Source organism: Camellia sinensis, chromosome 4, assembly GCF_055761805.1.
Source record: "Camellia sinensis isolate YWXY chromosome 4, ASM5576180v1, whole genome shotgun sequence".
Taxonomy (NCBI): Eukaryota; Viridiplantae; Streptophyta; class Magnoliopsida; order Ericales; family Theaceae; genus Camellia; species Camellia sinensis.
Window position 1 is genome coordinate 115,384,171 of NC_138964.1, and position 18,151 is coordinate 115,402,321.

Here is an 18,151-nt window from a genome sequence, read left to right on the forward strand (position 1 = left end):
CAATAGCTTTCTAAAAAATGAAAAAGAGAAAATCAGAGGTTTGATCAGAAAATTAGAACAAAAAAGGAGAAGCACATAATTGTAATTTATCCTTTCTAATTAAATAGGATAAACTTCATTATACCTCTTATGATTTAGATTGGGTGTGAATTACCTCATGATATTTAAATATCACCACATAACTCCTTTGTGATTAATGGATTGAAGTACACAGCTAATACCGTTAACAACAGATATGAAAAAGACTAATTTGTCCTTGTATATATATAACCTTGTTTACCATTTCACTTCAAACAATGGTGCATTTGAGAAGAGCAAAAGTTGTGTGGAGAGAACTTAGGGTTTCGATTGAACAAGTTAGGGTTTCAATCGAACAAATTAGTGCTTAGATTTGATAAAGTAGGGTTTCAATTGGTTCGATTTGAAAAATTAAAGGTGCGAAGTTACTGATTTGGAGATTTACGAAGCAACAGAAGCCCAAAATTTCATGAAGAACAAGTTCGAAGGAATTTTTTTGATCTTTTCTTTTTATTCTATATTTGATTCGCTATAATTTGCTCTTATATATATATATATATATAATGTTAGTTGATGTAATTTTTTTGTTGTATGGTGTGGTCCCCTATATTTTGTATATTAGGGTTTTTGTACCTCGACATAAATATAAAAATCAATTTTTTTTTATGTTACCCATTTTTTGTATTGTTAGTGGTTTATTTTTTGTGATGGACACTATATTCGATAATATTGTTTATACACTGTTGTAAATTGCTGTTGCTCTTTGCTATTTGCTATTTGCTATTTGCTATTTGGTTGTTTGTTTATTTATAGTGGATGATGAAAATGATTTGTTTTTGTTTTTGGTTTTCATTGTGTTTTTTTTTTTTTTTTTGTTGAAGTGGGGTATACACTGAAAAAGTTAAAGTTTCTTATTTTATTATTCATTTATTGATATTTAATCAATTATATAATGTTTGTTACGTGTTGTGGTGCCAGTAGAAATATGAATTGGTTTTTTTTATGATATATTGTTGGGTATTCTGTTACTTTATGCTTGTCATATACTGCAGTATTTGTTTGTTTGCTTATGGTTTTGGGATATTTTTATTTTTGGTTATTTTCTATTTGTTTTTTGTGATCTATTTTTGGTTTTATTATTCATTTACTCATTTACTTTATGTTGGTTACATGCATGAGTATTTGTTTGTTTAGAGTTTTGGGTAAAGGTCCCAAAATGTATCTATGAAAGTGGTTTTTTTTTTTTTTTTTCCTTTAGAATTGAATGCTGAAAATGTTAGACAATTTCATTACTGTTGAAACGCACCATGGGGGCCATTTTGTGTTTCATCCACCTATTGTTTATGAGGGTGGTATAGTACATGAAATAATTATCTGTGACCCTAACAAAATGTCCATGTTTGAGTTAAGGTACCTTTATTATGATCTGAATGGTGGAAAATGAGCAAACATAGATATTGTGGGAGCCAAATAAATTCTGGATCAACGAGAGTAAGATAGGTCAGCCCCGAACGAGACTTCTATTCGGCATTTACCCTATCCAGTTGAGGGGCCGAGTATAAGAGCCGGCGTTCCTACTAATAAGTGCCGTGTAGGAATGCATTATAGGGGCTAGGAGTGGGCTAGGAGTGGGCCAGGCTCCCAGACCCAAGGAGAATACTATAAATAGGAGACCTACAATCTTGGAAAGGTATGTGTGATAATTGTGGTATTTAACTTAGAATATAAGTAATCTAGAGCTTGGGACTGACTTGTTTGTCGGAGTGCTAATTCCGGCACGCCTAACCGGAGTGTTTATTTCCTTTTAGGTGACTATCGGAGGATCACGAGCGCTCCCCAGGATCAGAAGAGTATTTCCAAAAACTACTTCTCCATAACTGGCGCCGTCTGTGGGAATACTCAAACACATCCATGGCGGGCGTAACGGAGGACCCTCCGATAGTCATTCATGAAACCACGCAGAGAGATGACCTCACTCCAATAACCATGCTTGGACTGGAAACCATCCCCGTAAAACGCGCCCTAAACTTCGCCTCACCTTCGACTCCAGAGTGTGAAGCAATGCAAACAATCATGGAACAGGCAAAGCAAAATGAACGGAGGTTGGAGAACATGAGCGCAAAGAACGAGCGTCTCTGCCAGGATTTGGCCCCGAAGGTGGCAAAGTCTAAACAAGCCACCCATCAAGGCCCGGAGTAACCCGTGAGGACAGATGGTCGACGATCTCGAGCCCGACAACAAGACACTGATAGTAACTCCAACTCATTACCCCCGGAGCTCAAGAAGAAGGGACGAGCTGAAACTTCCAGCTCTTTTGAAGAGAGGATTCGTATAAGGCTTAAGCGAAAAAGAAACAGCTCGGATGAAGATCAACATAATCCTTTTGTACGACGGATTGCAAAGGCAGTGCTACCCAAGAAATTCAAAGCACCGGCGGTCCCAAACAAAGCATTAGCCTTGAGACAAGATTCACCTCTGCCCGGCGTAATCCATATGATATACAGTCTGTCGATGTCATCAGCGGTGCACGAAATCCAGTCAGAGTTTGAACCTCAGAACCAACTCACCCCGGCTAAACGGCCCCACGAAGCCAAGGGCATTACTTTTGATGATTCAGATTTGGTCGGAGTAACACTGCCCCACATTGATCCCTTGATAATCGAGTTACGCGTAAATCGGTTCACAGTTGAGCGTGTACTCATTGATCCGGGGAGCACTTCAGAGATTATGTACTATAAGACTTTTACCAAACTCGACTTCTCCGAATCCGATCTCTCTCCGACCTTTTATCTACTATTCGGCCTCAATGCCAATCCAGAGTATCCGTTGGGGAAAATCAGGCTACCCGTTCGAGCAGGCTCCCGAACAGTGGATGTAGAATTCTTGGTCGTCAAGCTGCCATCGCCATATAATCTCATCATGGGACGATCCTAGTTGCATACAATGCAAGCCGTGCCAAGCACCTACCATCAGCTGCTACGCTTCCCGACGGAGCGTAGTATTGAGCAAATCTGCGGCTCCCAGAAATCGGCACAAGCATGTTATCTCCTTGTTGCCAAAACGCCAAAGGAACTGCAGGTGAATTCCATTGAGGTCCTGGATCAAGAGAGCCTCGACGATGTTGGGCGGCTCCCAAATGAAAAGGCCACGGAAGGTTTAGACCGAGTTGAAATCGATGGAAGCCCGGACAAGTTCTTCATGATTGGCTCCTCCCTGAATCAGGCCGACAGACAGCAGTTGGTCTCTTTCCTGCTCAATAACCTGGATGTCTGTTCCTGGACTCCGTATGAGATGCCAGGTATCGATCCGTCAGTTTCTCAGCACCAGTTGAATGTCGATCCAAAATGCAAGCCGATTATTCAGAAAAGTCGGCGGTCAGGCGCAGAACACACTGCCGCTGTTGTTGAGGAGGTTGACAGGCTACTTGCCGTCGGGGCAATTAGAAAAGTAACCTACCCTACATGGCTCTATAATACAGTGGTGGTGAAGAAGAAAAACGGGACTTGGCAAGTGTGTGTCGATTTTACCGATCTAAACAAAGCCTGCCCTAAAGATTATTTTCCTCTACCCAGAATCGACCAACTTGTCAATGCGACGGCTCGCCATCAACGTATGAGCTACTTCGATGCTTACAGAGGCTACCATCAGATCGCCATGCATCCAGAAGACCATGACAAAACTGCATTCCTCACCCCAAGAGGAACCTATTGCTACAAGGTTATGCCTTTTGGGCTGAAGAATACAGGAGCAACTTACCAAAGACTGGTCACCGCCATGTTCAAGGAGCAACTCGGCCACACTATGGAAGTGTACATTGATGACATGGTGGTCAAGTCCAAGGAAGGACATAATCATATAGCCGATCTAGAGAATACATTCAGCATTTTACGAAAATACAAAATGAAGCTGAATGCTTCCAAATGTGCGTTTGGAATCGGCTTCGGCAAGTTCTTGGGCTACATTGTCAACCACCGAGGAATCGAGGCCAACCCAAGGCAAATTACAGCAATCTTGGAACTCGGCTCCCCCCGTTCGGTAAAAGAGGTTCAAAAGTTGATGGGGATGGCCGCCGCACTCAACAGGTTCATCAGTCGGTCCACAGATCGCTGCCAATAATTCTTCCATATACTACGGCAGGGCAAGGCTTTTGAATGGTCCGCCGAATACGAAGCCTCTTTCAACGGGCTCAAGACCTACCATCGCTCAGTACCACTCTTGTCAACACCTGCTGCTAGTGACCCGCTCATTTTGTATTTGGCAGTCTTCGACAGGGCTGTCAGCGCCGTACTGATAAAGGAAGAGCTGGGGGAGCAGCGGCCAGTGTATTACGTGAGCAAGGCTATGGTTGACGCTGAAACACGCTACTTTCTGCTGGAAAAACTCATCCTTGCCCTAGTCATGGCGGCAAGAAAACTGATGCATTACTTCTAGGGCCACAGTATTAGGGTGCTAACAGACTATCGCCTCCTATCAGTACTACGAAGTGTGGAAGCGTCAGGACGTGTTTCAAAGTGGGCTTTTGAACTCGGCCAATACGACATTCAGTTTCTACCGAGAACTTCAATCAAGGAACAAGTTCTTGTCGACTTTGTTGCCGAATTCACTGGGGGTCTTGCCGATTTCAAGTCCGTTGAGGAGAGTCGATCGGAGCCGAACTGGAGGATTTATGTCGGAGACATTTGGCAGCGGAGCAGGAGTTGTGATCATGGCTCCGAATGGCGCAATAATTGAGCAAGCCGTCAAGCTCGGCTTCGAAGCGTCAAACAACGAAGCTGAATATGAGGCTTTTCTAGCCGGTTTGAGGAATGCACATCTTCTGGGCCCTCGGCGTTTGCTTGTATTTTGTGACTCAAAACTGGTGATCAATCAGCTAAAAGGGGAGTACGCGGCAAGAAACGACCGTATGGCAGCTTACATGAAAATGGCCAACTCCTTGCTGGCAAAATTCGACCATCATGAGCTGAACCAGATAACACGTGATCAGAACACACATGCAGGTGCCCTTGCTTGCCTAGCCTCCGCCATCAACTCGGAGATTAAACGAACCATCGAGGTAGGATTCATCCCAAAGCTGAGCATTGGCTCATCGGAGGAATTCCAGGTCAATGTTGTAGAACTTGGACCAAGTTGGATGGATCCCATTGCTGCATTCCTCTCTTTCGAACAGCTCCCAGAAGACAAGAAAGAAGCGCACAAGCTGCGAAACAAAGCTTTGCGCTACTACTTGGACCCGCAAGGAAGGCTTTATAAAAAATCCCTCTCTGGCCCGTATTTGGAATGTGTGCACCCAGACAAAGTCGAAGAGTTTTTGAATGAAATACATGAGGGCAGTTGTGGCGCCCATTCTGGCGGGCGGTCGTTGGCCCACCGAGCCGTGATGCAGGGATATTACTGGCCGACAATGAGAGCAAATGCCGAATGCTACGTGAAAAAGTGCGAACATTGCCAAAAGTTCTCTCCTTTGACCCACCTGCCTACTGAAGAGCTGAGCTCCATAACCAGTCCATGGCCATTCGCCTAATGGGGACTCGACATCGTCGGACCACTGCCTCGTGCCCCGGGTAACAAGTGATTTTTGATTGTCGCGACAGATTCTTTTACAAAATAGGTAGAAGCAGAGGCACTAACCCACATTCGAGACACCGACGTGAAGCGATTCGTTTGGAGAAGCATCATAACAAGGTTCGGCACTCCAAGAGCACTTATCTCAGACAACGGCACCCAATTCGATTGTGGCGTCTACCGAGAGCTGTGCAACAAGTACGGTATACGGCTTTACTTTTCTACCCCGGCTTATCCACAAAGCAATGGTAAAACCGAAGCCTCTAACAAATCTATCTTGAACGGCATCAAGAAGAGGCTAGAAAAGGCCAAAGGCAAATGGGTCGAGGAATTGCCAAGTGTGTTATGGGCTCATCGAACTACGCCAAGGCAGTCTACTGGGGAAACCCCATTTGCTCTCTACTTCGGAACACAGGCCATCATACCCCTGGAGATCGGCCTCCCAACCCTGAAATCGACAGTTTTCGATATGGGCCGAAACGATATGATACTGGCCTTGGACTTGGTCCTAATTGAAGAACGAAGAGACCGTGCCCTCGCATCCATGGCACGGTATCAACAGCAGCTGGCTAAGTTGTACAATCAACGTGTTCAGCTGTGCCTCTACACACTAGGAGAGTTGGTCCTTAAGAAGGTACTGCCAGCTGCCAAGACACCGGCCGATGAAAAATTAGGTCCTAACTGGGATGGCCCCTATGAGATTGATTCGATCGCAGGAGTAGGGGCATATCGGCTCAAAGACATGTTAGGAAGGAGTCTGCCACGGCCTTGGAATTCCACGCATTTACGCAAATTTTATCATTAACCCGACTTGTGGGACATAATGCAATGCACATCTTTTTTCTTCTGTAATACAAAGGTTCCTGTTCATTTATCACACGCAGTTCAAAGGTGCCCCATCGGCGCAAGGCGTCTTTGGGCCAAGAAAACCTCCAGATTCGGAGCGCCCTTCGTGGATATCGCAATTGGCCAAATCAAACCCTCTGGATTCGGAGTGCCCTCGGCGCAAGGTGTCTTTGGGCCGAGAAAGTCTTCAGATTCGGAGCGCCCTTCGTGGATATCCCGATTGGCCAAATCAAAGCCTTCGGATTTGGAGCGCCCTCGGCGCAAGGCGTCTTTGGGACAAGAAAGCCTACGGATTCGGAGTGCACTTTGTGGATATCACGATTGGCCAAATCAAAGCTTCCGGATTCGAAGTGCCCTCGGCGCAAGGCTTCTTTGGGCCGAGAAAGCTTCCGGATTCGGAGCGCCCTTCGTGGATATCACGATTGGCCAAATCAAAGCCTCCGGATTCGGAGCGCCCTCGGCGCAAGGCGTCTTTGGGCCGAGAAAGCCTCCGGATTCTGAGCGCCCTTCGTGGATATCATGATTGGCCAAATCAAAGTCTCCGGATTCGGAGCGCCTTTCATGGATATCACGATTGGCCAAATCAAAGTCTCCGGATTCGGAGTGCCCTTCGTGGATATCACGATTGGCCAAATCAAAGTCTCCAGATTTGGAGCGCTCTTCGAGGATATCACGATTGGCCAAATCAAAGCCTCCGGATTCGGAGCGCCCTCAGCGCAAGGCGTCTTTGGGCCGAGAAAGCCTCCGGATTCGGAGCACCCTTCGTGGATATCACGATTTGCCAAATCAAAGCCTCCGGATTCGGAGCGCCCTCGGTGCAAGGTGTCTTTGGGCCGAGAAAGCCTCCGGATTTGGAGCGCCCTTCGAGGATATCATGATTGGCCAAATCAAAGTCTCCGGATTCGGACTGCCCTTCGTGGATATCACGATTTGGCCAAATCAAAGCCTCCAGATTCGGAGCGCCCTTCGTGGATATCACGATTGGCCAAATCAAAGCCTCTAGATTCGGAGCGCCCTCGGCGCAAGGCGTCTTTGGGCCTAGAAAGCCTCCGGATTCGGAGCGCCGTTCGTAGATATCACAATTGGCCAAATCAAAGTCTCTGAATTCGGAGTGCCCTTCGTGGATATCACGATTGGCGAAATCAAAGCCTCCGGATTCGGAGCGCCCTCGGCACAAGGCGTCTTTGGGCCGAGAAAGTCTCCGGATTCAGAGCGCCCTTCGTGGATATCACGATTGGCCAAATCAAAGCCTTCGGATTCAGAGCGCCCTCGACGCAAGACGTCTTTAGATCGACAAATCCTCCGTATTCAGAGCGCCCTTCGTGGATATCACGATCGGCCAATCGGAGTCTCCGAGTTCGAAGTCAATCCAAATTTTTGGGCCGAAAAAGGACCTGCAGAAATTACGCATGTGCCGAACAAGATTTTCAAATTCTGAATAAGAATGTTCAAACTGCACAAGCATCTAATATAAATAAAGGGCGTACTAATATAAATTATAAGTGCGTTACTACAAAGAACTGAAAATCAAGCATTTTATTAAATTCAGCTAGTAAATACATAACTTCACTTTTACAAAGCATTACAAAGTATTACAAAGTTTTCTTCGGTTCGTCATTTTCTTCGTCATCGCTCTTCTCAATTTCAAATGCAGAGAAGGGAAGATCATTCTGTTGATACAATGGAAACGCCGAATCCAGCCCTGCTACCCGGAGACTCTCCGCTTGCTGAAGCACCTTGATCCAACCGTGCTTAAATCTGCGATTTTCGCATCGACAGACTTCTTCGGCGAGCTTCTCCTTGGTCTTCTGAATTCCGATCTTTCGGCCGTCGTGGAAGCCTTTTTTATAGGCCGTTGTCTTCACAGTCTCGATCGCAAACATGCTAGCCGTATTTCGATCGGCGATCGCGTCGTTAATCAGCCTTTGAGTAACCCTCTCTTCAACAATCGAGTTGGGGTGGCTGGTCGATTGGGGCCCCGCAGACTTGATTTTCCTTAGTTCGCGCTCGGCCTTCTCGACGCGAGCCTCTAATTTCCAAATGCAGTCATCTCTCTGTTCGATATCGCGGCGAGTGGCGTGGAGACGCATGCCAATCTCGTAAGCCGTATATAGTCCCCTCACCGCTCCGTGAACGCCTTCGCGAAACACTTTGAAATCCTATCAACCTACCATCGACTGCTGAACTTCGGGTAGGAAAATCTGTCGAGCAAACTCGACTGTCACATTTGGATCTCGAATGATTGAGTCCGCATCTGTCATTGGTCTATTACCCACGAAGACCGCGAAACTCAATGGACGAGGAGTCGCGTCAGATTGCCTGCCTGGACCGGGTTGAGGAGACTTACGGTGAGGTTGTTTGTCCTTCCTGGGCGACCTACTCCGACGACGAGGAGATTGGCATCTTTCCTGATCCCTCAAAGTCCTATTACCCATGCGTGAAGGCTCACCGCTTCGACTCATGGCTCTTCCCAGCTCAGCTAGCGTCTTCACTTCTCCTCTGTTGTTGAAGAAAAGTTTATCTGACATTTGCACTTATTTAATCTTCCTCGAAAGAGCTGGACTGAACTGCTGACTGAGCACGTAAATAGGACCCTCGTTCACGAAGTACTCGCCCATTTATTACATGCGGGGGCAGCACCTCCGAGGCAATCTCCTTAATGTCAAAGCGCCAAACAACCCGGCGCTGACCGGGTCGTGCACCGAGCACATGCCCCAGCCGTTCCACCAATCGATTCTTCAACACCAGAATCATCATCAAAATGTTATTCAGCGAGATGCGATTGTGGACCCGCTGGGGCAAGGGCAGATTCATCAATCTATTCGGCCCGCATACCCTAGCCGTTCCATGAATCGATATAAACGTGTTATTCGGTGTGCTGCGATTGTGGACCCGCTGGGCCAAGGGCAGATTCATGAATTTATTCGGCTCAAATGACCCAGCCACTCCATGAATCGATTCATCAACACATGAATGATGAAAATGTTATTCGGCGAGCTGCGTTTGTGGACCCGTTGGGCCAAAGACAGATTCATCAATCTATTCGGCTCAAATGACCCAGCCGCTCCACGAATCGATTCATCAACACAAGAATCATCATCAAAGTGTTATTCGGTTCCTAAGCCTGCCGGCTCACATAGTCTTGAAATTTTGTCATAACTACTGATGCTCCTAATTGTCTACTCATACAACAAACAATACGAAAAATGTCTGGAAAAGCATATAAAATTTTCATTCATAAAATTGAGCGCTAACAGCGGACATTTTACATATGAAAATCCAAAATAGACAAAATCTACTAGACAAAAAACAGACATTGAAAGTAAGAAAAGCCTAGCAAAACTAGAATGTCTCCCAAATCAAGTCTCAAGGTCAGACTCAAGCGACTCAACATCCACTTGCTCGTAAGGAATTGGCATGGCCAATGTAACTCCAGTGGCAGTAAGGGCTTTGAGCCAGCCGTGTTTGAACCCCCGATTCTTGAATTTGTGTTAAAACCTATCACCTACTCCACCTACTACACCTACCACCAAACCTACCATTACCTACTCCACCTACTACACCTACCACCACCTACTCCACTACACCTACATCTCCTATATAAGGAGCCCCTCACATTTGTAATTAACAACAAACATCAATCAATAATACATCAATTTTAACATGGTATCATAGCAGGTTTAGAACCTAGTATTTTTGCTTCACCGGCGGGCGGCAACCTCACCTTGGCCGCCTGCCGGACCTCAACCTAGTCTGCTAAAATTCTCTACACATACCTTCACTTTCTTGCATCTTCCAACTCATCAACAAAATCACCACCGCCTACCACGGCTTCGCCGCCTCTCTCGACCCACACCAAGCCGATCTCTTCCGCCACTCTGATTCAGTCCTCGGAGTCTACGAAGACACCGTCTACACCCTCCACACCACTCGAACCCCTGAGTTTCTTGGTCTCGACACCCAGATGGGTTTATGGGATGGTCACACACCGCAAGAGCTGAACCACGATTCTCAGGATGTTATCATTGGGGTTCTCGTTACCGGAGTTTGGCCGGAATCGAAGAGTTTTGATGATTCCGGTATGCCGGACGTTCCTTCACGGTGGCGAGGAGAGTGCGAGTTGGCTTCCGATTTCAGCCCTAAACTCTGCAACAAAAAATTGATCGGCGCTCGAAGCTTCTCGAGAGGCTACCATATGGCTTCGGGGAACGATCCGAAGACCACAGCCGGAGGAGCCAATGTGGCTAACGCGCGCCTCCTCGGCTACGCCAGCAGGACGGCGCGTGGGATAGCGACGAGAGCGCGCGTCACGACTTACAAAGTCTGCTGGTTAACCGACTGCTTCGGCGCCGATATACTCGCTGGAATGGATCGCGCCATAACTGACGGCGTTGATGTGCTGTCCCTTTCGCTCGGCGGCGGCTCGGCTTCGTACTATCGGGACACGATCGCAATCGGCGCGTTCACGGCAACGGAAATGGGGATCTTCGTGTCTTGCTCGGCTGGAAACAGCTAGAAATTTCTCTCAGATTCTTCTCTCCATCCGCGGCCCCTCTCACTCCCTCGGTGATAAACACATTGTTTTTATTATCACTACTCACCCATGTGATCCACTCTACCAAAAACAAATAAAATAAATAAATAAATAAGTAAATGAATTGAATCCTCCTCGGGCCACCCAATTCACTATTCTTATTATTATTATATATACTTTTTCATTTAAAAATATTTTCCACCCAACCCCATCATCCACATCTTTGTTTTGACAAAAACCCAACTTTATTTATTTTACTTTATCTTCTCTTTTCCATTAAAAAAAAATAAAAAAATAAAAAAAACAAAATAAAAAAAAATAAAAAATAAAAATAAAAATATTCCAATCACCGTTCTTGAATTTAACCAAAACCGTGGGCCAAGAAACCCCCGTGCACCAATCTCCTTTTCCCTTCACTCTCTCGTTTTTCAAATATATTATTATTATTTCTTTCTTTCTTTATTTTTCTTTCACCTTATTTTTAATCTTTTTTTTTTCATTATTATTTTTGCCCCGTATTTTCCATTCATACCATATAGCTTTGCACACCAAACCATATTTTATTCATCTCAAGGATCAACCCCAATCACAATTTTACACACACAAAAAAAAAAAAAAAAACCACAACACCCACAGATTTGTTTTCTTTTCTGCAGACGGCCACCCACCGACCTCACTTCTTCGCCTATTCCGCCGGTCTTTTCTTCTTGCCTCCGTCCTGGGCGGTCCTTGACGGTGTTGCCTCCGTGTTTCCCACTCCACTAGGCACGATCACTACTCCCTGCTCCTCCACTGCAGCATATGGCGGACCTCCAAATTGGAACATAACGGTGGCCTTCCGCTTCAGCTCCTTATTTTCCGCCTTTAGCACACTTATCTCTACTCGCGCATCCTTATACATGCGTTGGAGCAGAGCCAGTTGGGCGTTTAACTGCTGCACCTCATTTGTCCTACTCTGAAGCCGGTGCGACAAGTTTGTAACCGCCATCATGGTCTCCACACATGACTTCAATGTATACTGATTAGCCTCAATATCCGTTTGCACTGCCATTTTTTCCTCCACCGACCGCATCAGAAAGTTCAACGGAGCAAAGCCAGAGGTGTTTGGTTGAGGTTCACGAGCCACCGCACCAGCTATCTCTCTTGTTGACTCGTTGAGGTCGGGAAAGAGAGTGAGCGGACCACGGGAAGAAGAGGCCATGTTTTTGGGTTGCTAAGTGTTTCAGAGAAGCAGCGATTACCGATTGGTACTGTCAGACAGGGTTGGTTACAAAGTGTTTCAAGATTTGCAGCTCTTAGAGACAAGCTCTCCGAGAATGCAGAGGTTTCAACTGGTTTGTTATGCTTCCAAGCCTCAGCCTCCGCTTCGGTTTATAAAGACCATGACGAAGAGGCCGATACGCGCTCTGTCGGTCACGTGCATCGCCGAGTGTCTGGCGCGCCTTTTGATGGCTCGCCGCTCGATGATTTCTGTCGGGCACATCTTTTGATAAAGTGGACGCGCCTTTTGAGGGCACGACTTTTGAGGGCTCGATATATATATCCATGTATATATATATTTGGGCAGCCTATATACACCTTCATACAGTGTATTTTACAACGGTCCGACATGACCCCATAAACTGCTCCCGACATTTGATTCTGGTTAGCTTTTACAACGGTCTGACATGACCTCGTCAACTGTCCAGACTTTATCTGCTACTACGGTCTGCCACAACCATCCAGTGTCCTCTACAACGTTATGACACAACCATCCCGTGTCCTCTACAACGTTATGCCACAACCATCCAGTGTCCTCTACAACGTTATGACACCACCATCCCGTGTCTTCACCAACGGTCTGACACGACCAATCAGTGTCTCCTATCCTCTTTTATTTTATGTATTATTCTATTTGCTTGTTTTGTTACTCTCTCCAAACTCAAGTTGGTTAGTTCCTATCCCCCTTGAGTTTGCGGGGGGCTGTTAAAACCTATCACCTACTCCACCTACTACACCTACCACCAAACCTACCATTACCTACTCCACCTACTACACCTACCACCACCTACTCCACTACACCTACATCTCCTATATAAGGAGCCCCTCACATTTGTAATTAACAACAAACATCAATCAATAATACATCAATTTTAACAATTTGGGAACCTCTTCTACATAGTCCTGAAGGGCAGAGTTTTTTCCCGCCTCGAACGCCGCCGAAGACTTAGAGTCGGTTTTCTCCTTGGCCTGCTTCAACTCCTCAAACTCGGCCTCGAGCTTGGCAAGCCCCTCCTTGGCTAACTTGAGCGATTCCTCACTCGCATTTGCCCTCTTCTCGGCATCAGCTCTGAGTCGATCCGCCATCCTGGCCTTTTCCTCCTCGGCCTCCGCCCGTGCGTTTTCCATAGCGGCTCTCATCGCCTCAAACTCCGCCTTGCTCCTTTGACCCTCGCCTTCAGATTGTAAATAGCCAATCCTTTCCGCAGCGTCATGCTGGCGGTGGCCCAATTCTGTAATCCTTCCAACCGTCTGCAAAACAAAGGATCATCATATGCTGAGAAATATCAAGTGTAAACCAAACCAAAGTGTCACGTACCAGAAGAGCCGACTGGGCGGCTAAAGATACTGTCACCAAATCCGGTTTGGAACGAATGGTTGCCCTGTCCGCCGGCAAGGAGATCGAGGTAGCTAGGCTTAGGGCCACGGCTGGATCTTTCAAAGCCGACGCTTCGGAGGAGATCGGCACATTTTTTATCTTTGGCTCGATAACAAAAGGAGCAACCACGGCCGACTCCTCTAAGCGTGGCCGCTTTTCAGTAGGAATCCCTTCGGAGCCGTCCTCACCCTCTGCGTTTCGCTTTTCGCCCCGTTCTTTCGAAATCGGCTGTATTTCCGCAATCGGGCGATCGACCTCTTTTTCCGTATCGGTTACGACGACGTGAGCCGTTTCTTCTACAACAGTTGGGGCAACAGATTCAGACGGAATAAGTTCGGAACGAACGGCCATGGACTTTTGTTGGGCGGCCAGACGTTTGGCATTCCTTTTTCGTGCCATCTGAGTTAGGCTTTCCCCAGCCATATCCTCAGAGAAATCGCCGGGAAGGTCTCCCAAGTTTGTAAAGATATCTTCGTAGGCGTCCCCTCGGCCTGATGTAGACAGAGGGTCAGAAGAGTTCAACCCAACTTCCTCAAAGGCCGAATTTATGGCTTCGTCAACTTCCGCGGCCAACTCCTCTGCGTCCTCAGTGATTGGTTCGACCACTTGTTCGTTCTGAGAGTTAGATGATTCGAGGCCGATTTGTCTCAAGTTTTTGAAGCTGGGGATGATCAGGGCCGTCAGATGGTCATCGCCTCGCGCGATGGGAATGTTGTCTGCCGCCGAGAACGTCGTATAGGTGGGGTCGTACTGCAACAGCATATGGGCTGCCCTTCCTTGCTTTTTAAGGTCTGGACGGCCGAAGAACTGTAGCGCGGTCTTGATTTCTGTGAGCACAACTTCGTCGTCTGAGGCTAACACTCTCTTCAAATCGCTGCCTGCATAAATAAAACAGTTAGGTGAGATACGGTGCCGAATAAATGCATACGTAAATGGCAAAAGCAAAGTGATCCGGTCGGCCACCTGGTTCGCCTTTTTGCCTTGGCACATGATCTAGGCGACCTTCCCCTTCGCCGAATTCCCAATTGCCTCGGACTACGACCATCACGTCGTCGACACGCTTGCCAGAGCTAGCAAGCATGGTCACTAAGTGATGGTCAGTATCCTTGGCTCGAAGGAAGTAGCGTCCTAGTCGACCAGTAGATTTGGCAAGAACGAAACAGTGCCGAATGGCGGGGATACCTAAATTAATTCTAAGAAGCCGATTTATTTTTACGATTCCCATTATGATGCGGAAGAAGTTCACATTGGGCTGGGAAGGGATGAGACCCCAGTACCGAAGGACGGCCCTCAAAAGTGAGTGAAGAGGAAAACGGACGCTGCTCTTAGTAATTGATAGGAGAGGAAAGACGATCGAGTTCTCATCTTTCCTCACCATATCAGTGGTGTTGTCTGCCAGAAGTGACAGATGGACGTCGTCGGGGATGGAGAAATGACGTCTAAAGCCAGAAATTCGATCCGCAGAAAGGAGATCCTTTAGGTGTTTTGCCATTTTTGGCCGACCCAAGGATTATAAAAAAAAAAAACTAACTAAAAACGGATAAAGAAAGGGATAAAAAAGAATGCAGGAGAAAGAAGACTTACAGGAGGAGAAGGAAAAGGTGAGGAACAAAGGGTTGCAAAAGCCGCGGAGTACGGGAGTCCCACTAAAAGGTGAGCCAGATATCTTTGAGTATGCAAAACATACATTCGAAGAGGCAAATTCAAATCGCATTAAATGGAGGCAGCGTACGAAGGGGTAGGAAAGCGTTGCAATGACCAAGGAGCATGAACGCGTTCTGACACACATCGGGAAGAGGAATAACCGTCGGATTTCTAACCTCCAAACCAGGAGCCAAACACGCCGACTAAACTGTTGTTAGTAGGGTGTTTGGGGGGCAATTGTGGGAGCCGAATAAATTCTGGATCAACGAGAGTAAGACAGGTCGGCCCCGAACAAGACTTCTATTTGGCATTTACCCTATCCAGTTAAGGGGCCGAGTATAAGAGCCGGCGTTCCTACTAATAAGTGCAATGTAGGAATGCATTATAGGGGCTAGGAGTGGGCCAGGCTCCCAGACCCAAGGAGAATACTATAAATAGGAGACCTGCAATCTTGGAAAGGTATGTGTTATAATTGTGGTATTTAACTTAGAATATAAGTAATCTAGAGCTTGGGATTGACTTGTCCGTCGGAGTGCTAATTCCGGCACGCCCAACTGGAGTGTTTATTTCCTTTCAGGTGACTATCGGAGGATCACGAGCGCTCCCCAGGATCAAAAGAGTATTTTCAAAAACTACTTCTCCACAAATATGTATTATAAATGGTCTGGTTATAGTTTAGATGCTGGGTTGAAAGCAATTTATTGTAGTGTTGATGGGACGAAAATGCTTGAGGCTTATAAGGGTTTAGATTATGTAGTAGTTTATGCGAATAAGGGAGCAAATCCTATTATGGTTTTGTCATTCAATGTGGAGTTATTGACAAATCCCAATGGTGCACAAGGGCAAAATGAAGGTATAAAAGAGAGAGATAATGGTACACATGAGAAGGTGTTGTAGATTGAGGGTGTAGAACGGGTTGATAATGCCATAGGTGGTGTTGACACAAACATTAGTGATATAAACTTGTATGACATTGAGATCATAGTTGATGATGGCATTGGGAATGATTCAAATCATGATGAGATAGCTGAGGGTGAGCATGTGGCTAAGGAATCTGATGGTATAGAGAATGCAAGTCATAATCAGGGTCAGGAGAGTCAAGTTGCAAGTCAGCATGAGGCTAGGAAGAGTCAAATTGCAAGTCAGCATAAGGGTTATAATACACAAAATGAGGAGGAGTTGGAGTATACTACTTATACTAAGTCTGTAGAAAGTGATGAGGCTAATAAGAGTGACATTGCACAAAATGAGAATGATTTGGCCAATGAGGAGAGAGCTTACAGTGATGATTTTGAGGACTTGGACTAGTAGTCAATGAAGAATATAATAGTACTGAAACTTCTGACGATAATGTAGAGAAAAGTTATGACCAAAATTGGTTGTAAGAAGACCTAGAGGGTCCCAATGATGACATATTTGATGAAACCTCACACAGATGAATAAAATAATCACCACCTACAGTGAATCGAGTAGATGATACTAGTTGGTATTCAGATCCTAATAATGATGCTAAACTGATTGGTCTACAAGAGTCATTAGATGAGAAAGATGATAGATACACTGAATACAAAGAAGTGATAATGAATGATCCTAAACTTTTAGTTGGAATGAAGTTTCCTAGTCCCCAAGTTTTCAGAGAGTACTTGAGGGAATTCAATGTGATCAATGGCTATGATATAAGGTACATAAAAAATGAGAGTGCAAGAATCACTGCTGTTTGTAGGCATAACGGTAGTTGGAGGATACATTCCTTTCCATTGAGGAGAACCACAACCTTTCAGATCAAAAGTCTAGTGGGGAAACATATATGTGAGAGGCATTACAACAACAAACAAGCCAACTCTAAGTATTTGGGAAAGAAGTTTGTACATGGGGTAAGAGATGATCCTAACATTAACATAGCTAATTTCAAGAAAAAAGTGAGGAGAGAAATAATGGTGGTTGCAAGTAGGTTTCAAATTTATAAACAAAAGAGAAAGGCAAAGGAGGTCATTGCAGGGGATTTGGCAAGGCAATATCACAGGATTTGGGATTATGCAGTTACAGTTCTAAGGGAAAATTCATCAAGTCACATTTCAATAACAACTGATCCTGAAAAGACAGAGCCTACATTTCAAAAGACGTATTTCAGACTTAGTGCACAAAAAAATGGATTTGCAGTAGGGTGTAGACCAATATTGGGTGGTTGTCATTTAAAAGAGATTTTTGAAGAGCAGTTACTGAGTGCTATTGGGAGAGATGGAAATGATAACATGTACTGTATTACTGTGACTTTGGTTGAGATTGAATGTAAAGCCTCTTGGTCTTGGTTTCTTGAGAAACTGATAAGTGACATTGGAAGTGTTGAAGAGATGGTGTGGACATTTATATCAGATAGACAAAAGGGGTTGGTTGAAACATTTGCAGGGTTATACCCTACTGTAGATTATAGATACTGCCTGAGATATATGTAAAACAACTTCAAGGCAAAATATTGTGGTTATATGTTGAAAGACCTGTTCTGGAAAGCTGCATCAACAGGAAATGTGGATGAATTCAATTACTGAATGAAGAAGATTGAAGTCCTAAGACTAGAAACAGGAAGACAGTTGTAAAGTGTTGAAGGAGATTGACAGCACCTTGTGGTCAAGGTCACATTTTTCCCTAAGGAATTAGTGTGACATCCTTGTGAACAAGTTGAGTGAGCCATTCAATTCTTACATTTTAGAAGCTAGAGAGTTGCCAATCATCTCTATATTTGAATGGATTAGAAGTAAATTGATGTAATGGATCCAAATTAAGAAGACTGAAACGGAGAAATACCCTGGTGAGATTTGTCCCAATATTCATGACAAACTTGAGAAGTTGATGGTGGAATCAAGGAATTGTTTTGCAACCTGGTGTAGAAAATTGGAATTTGAGGTGAATCA

At 45.4% G+C, this 18,151-nt stretch overlaps 1 protein-coding gene across 1 annotated transcript; it reads left to right on the top strand.

The window, feature by feature from the left end:
* The first annotated feature begins 16,822 nt into the window (after positions 1 to 16,822).
* Positions 16,823 to 17,695, top strand: LOC145823989 (uncharacterized). Its single transcript, XM_082923572.1, has one exon. The coding sequence runs from the start codon at positions 16,823 to 16,825 to the stop codon at positions 17,693 to 17,695; it is 873 nt and encodes a 290-aa protein (XP_082779698.1).
* Positions 17,696 to 18,151: the final 456 nt, after the last annotated feature.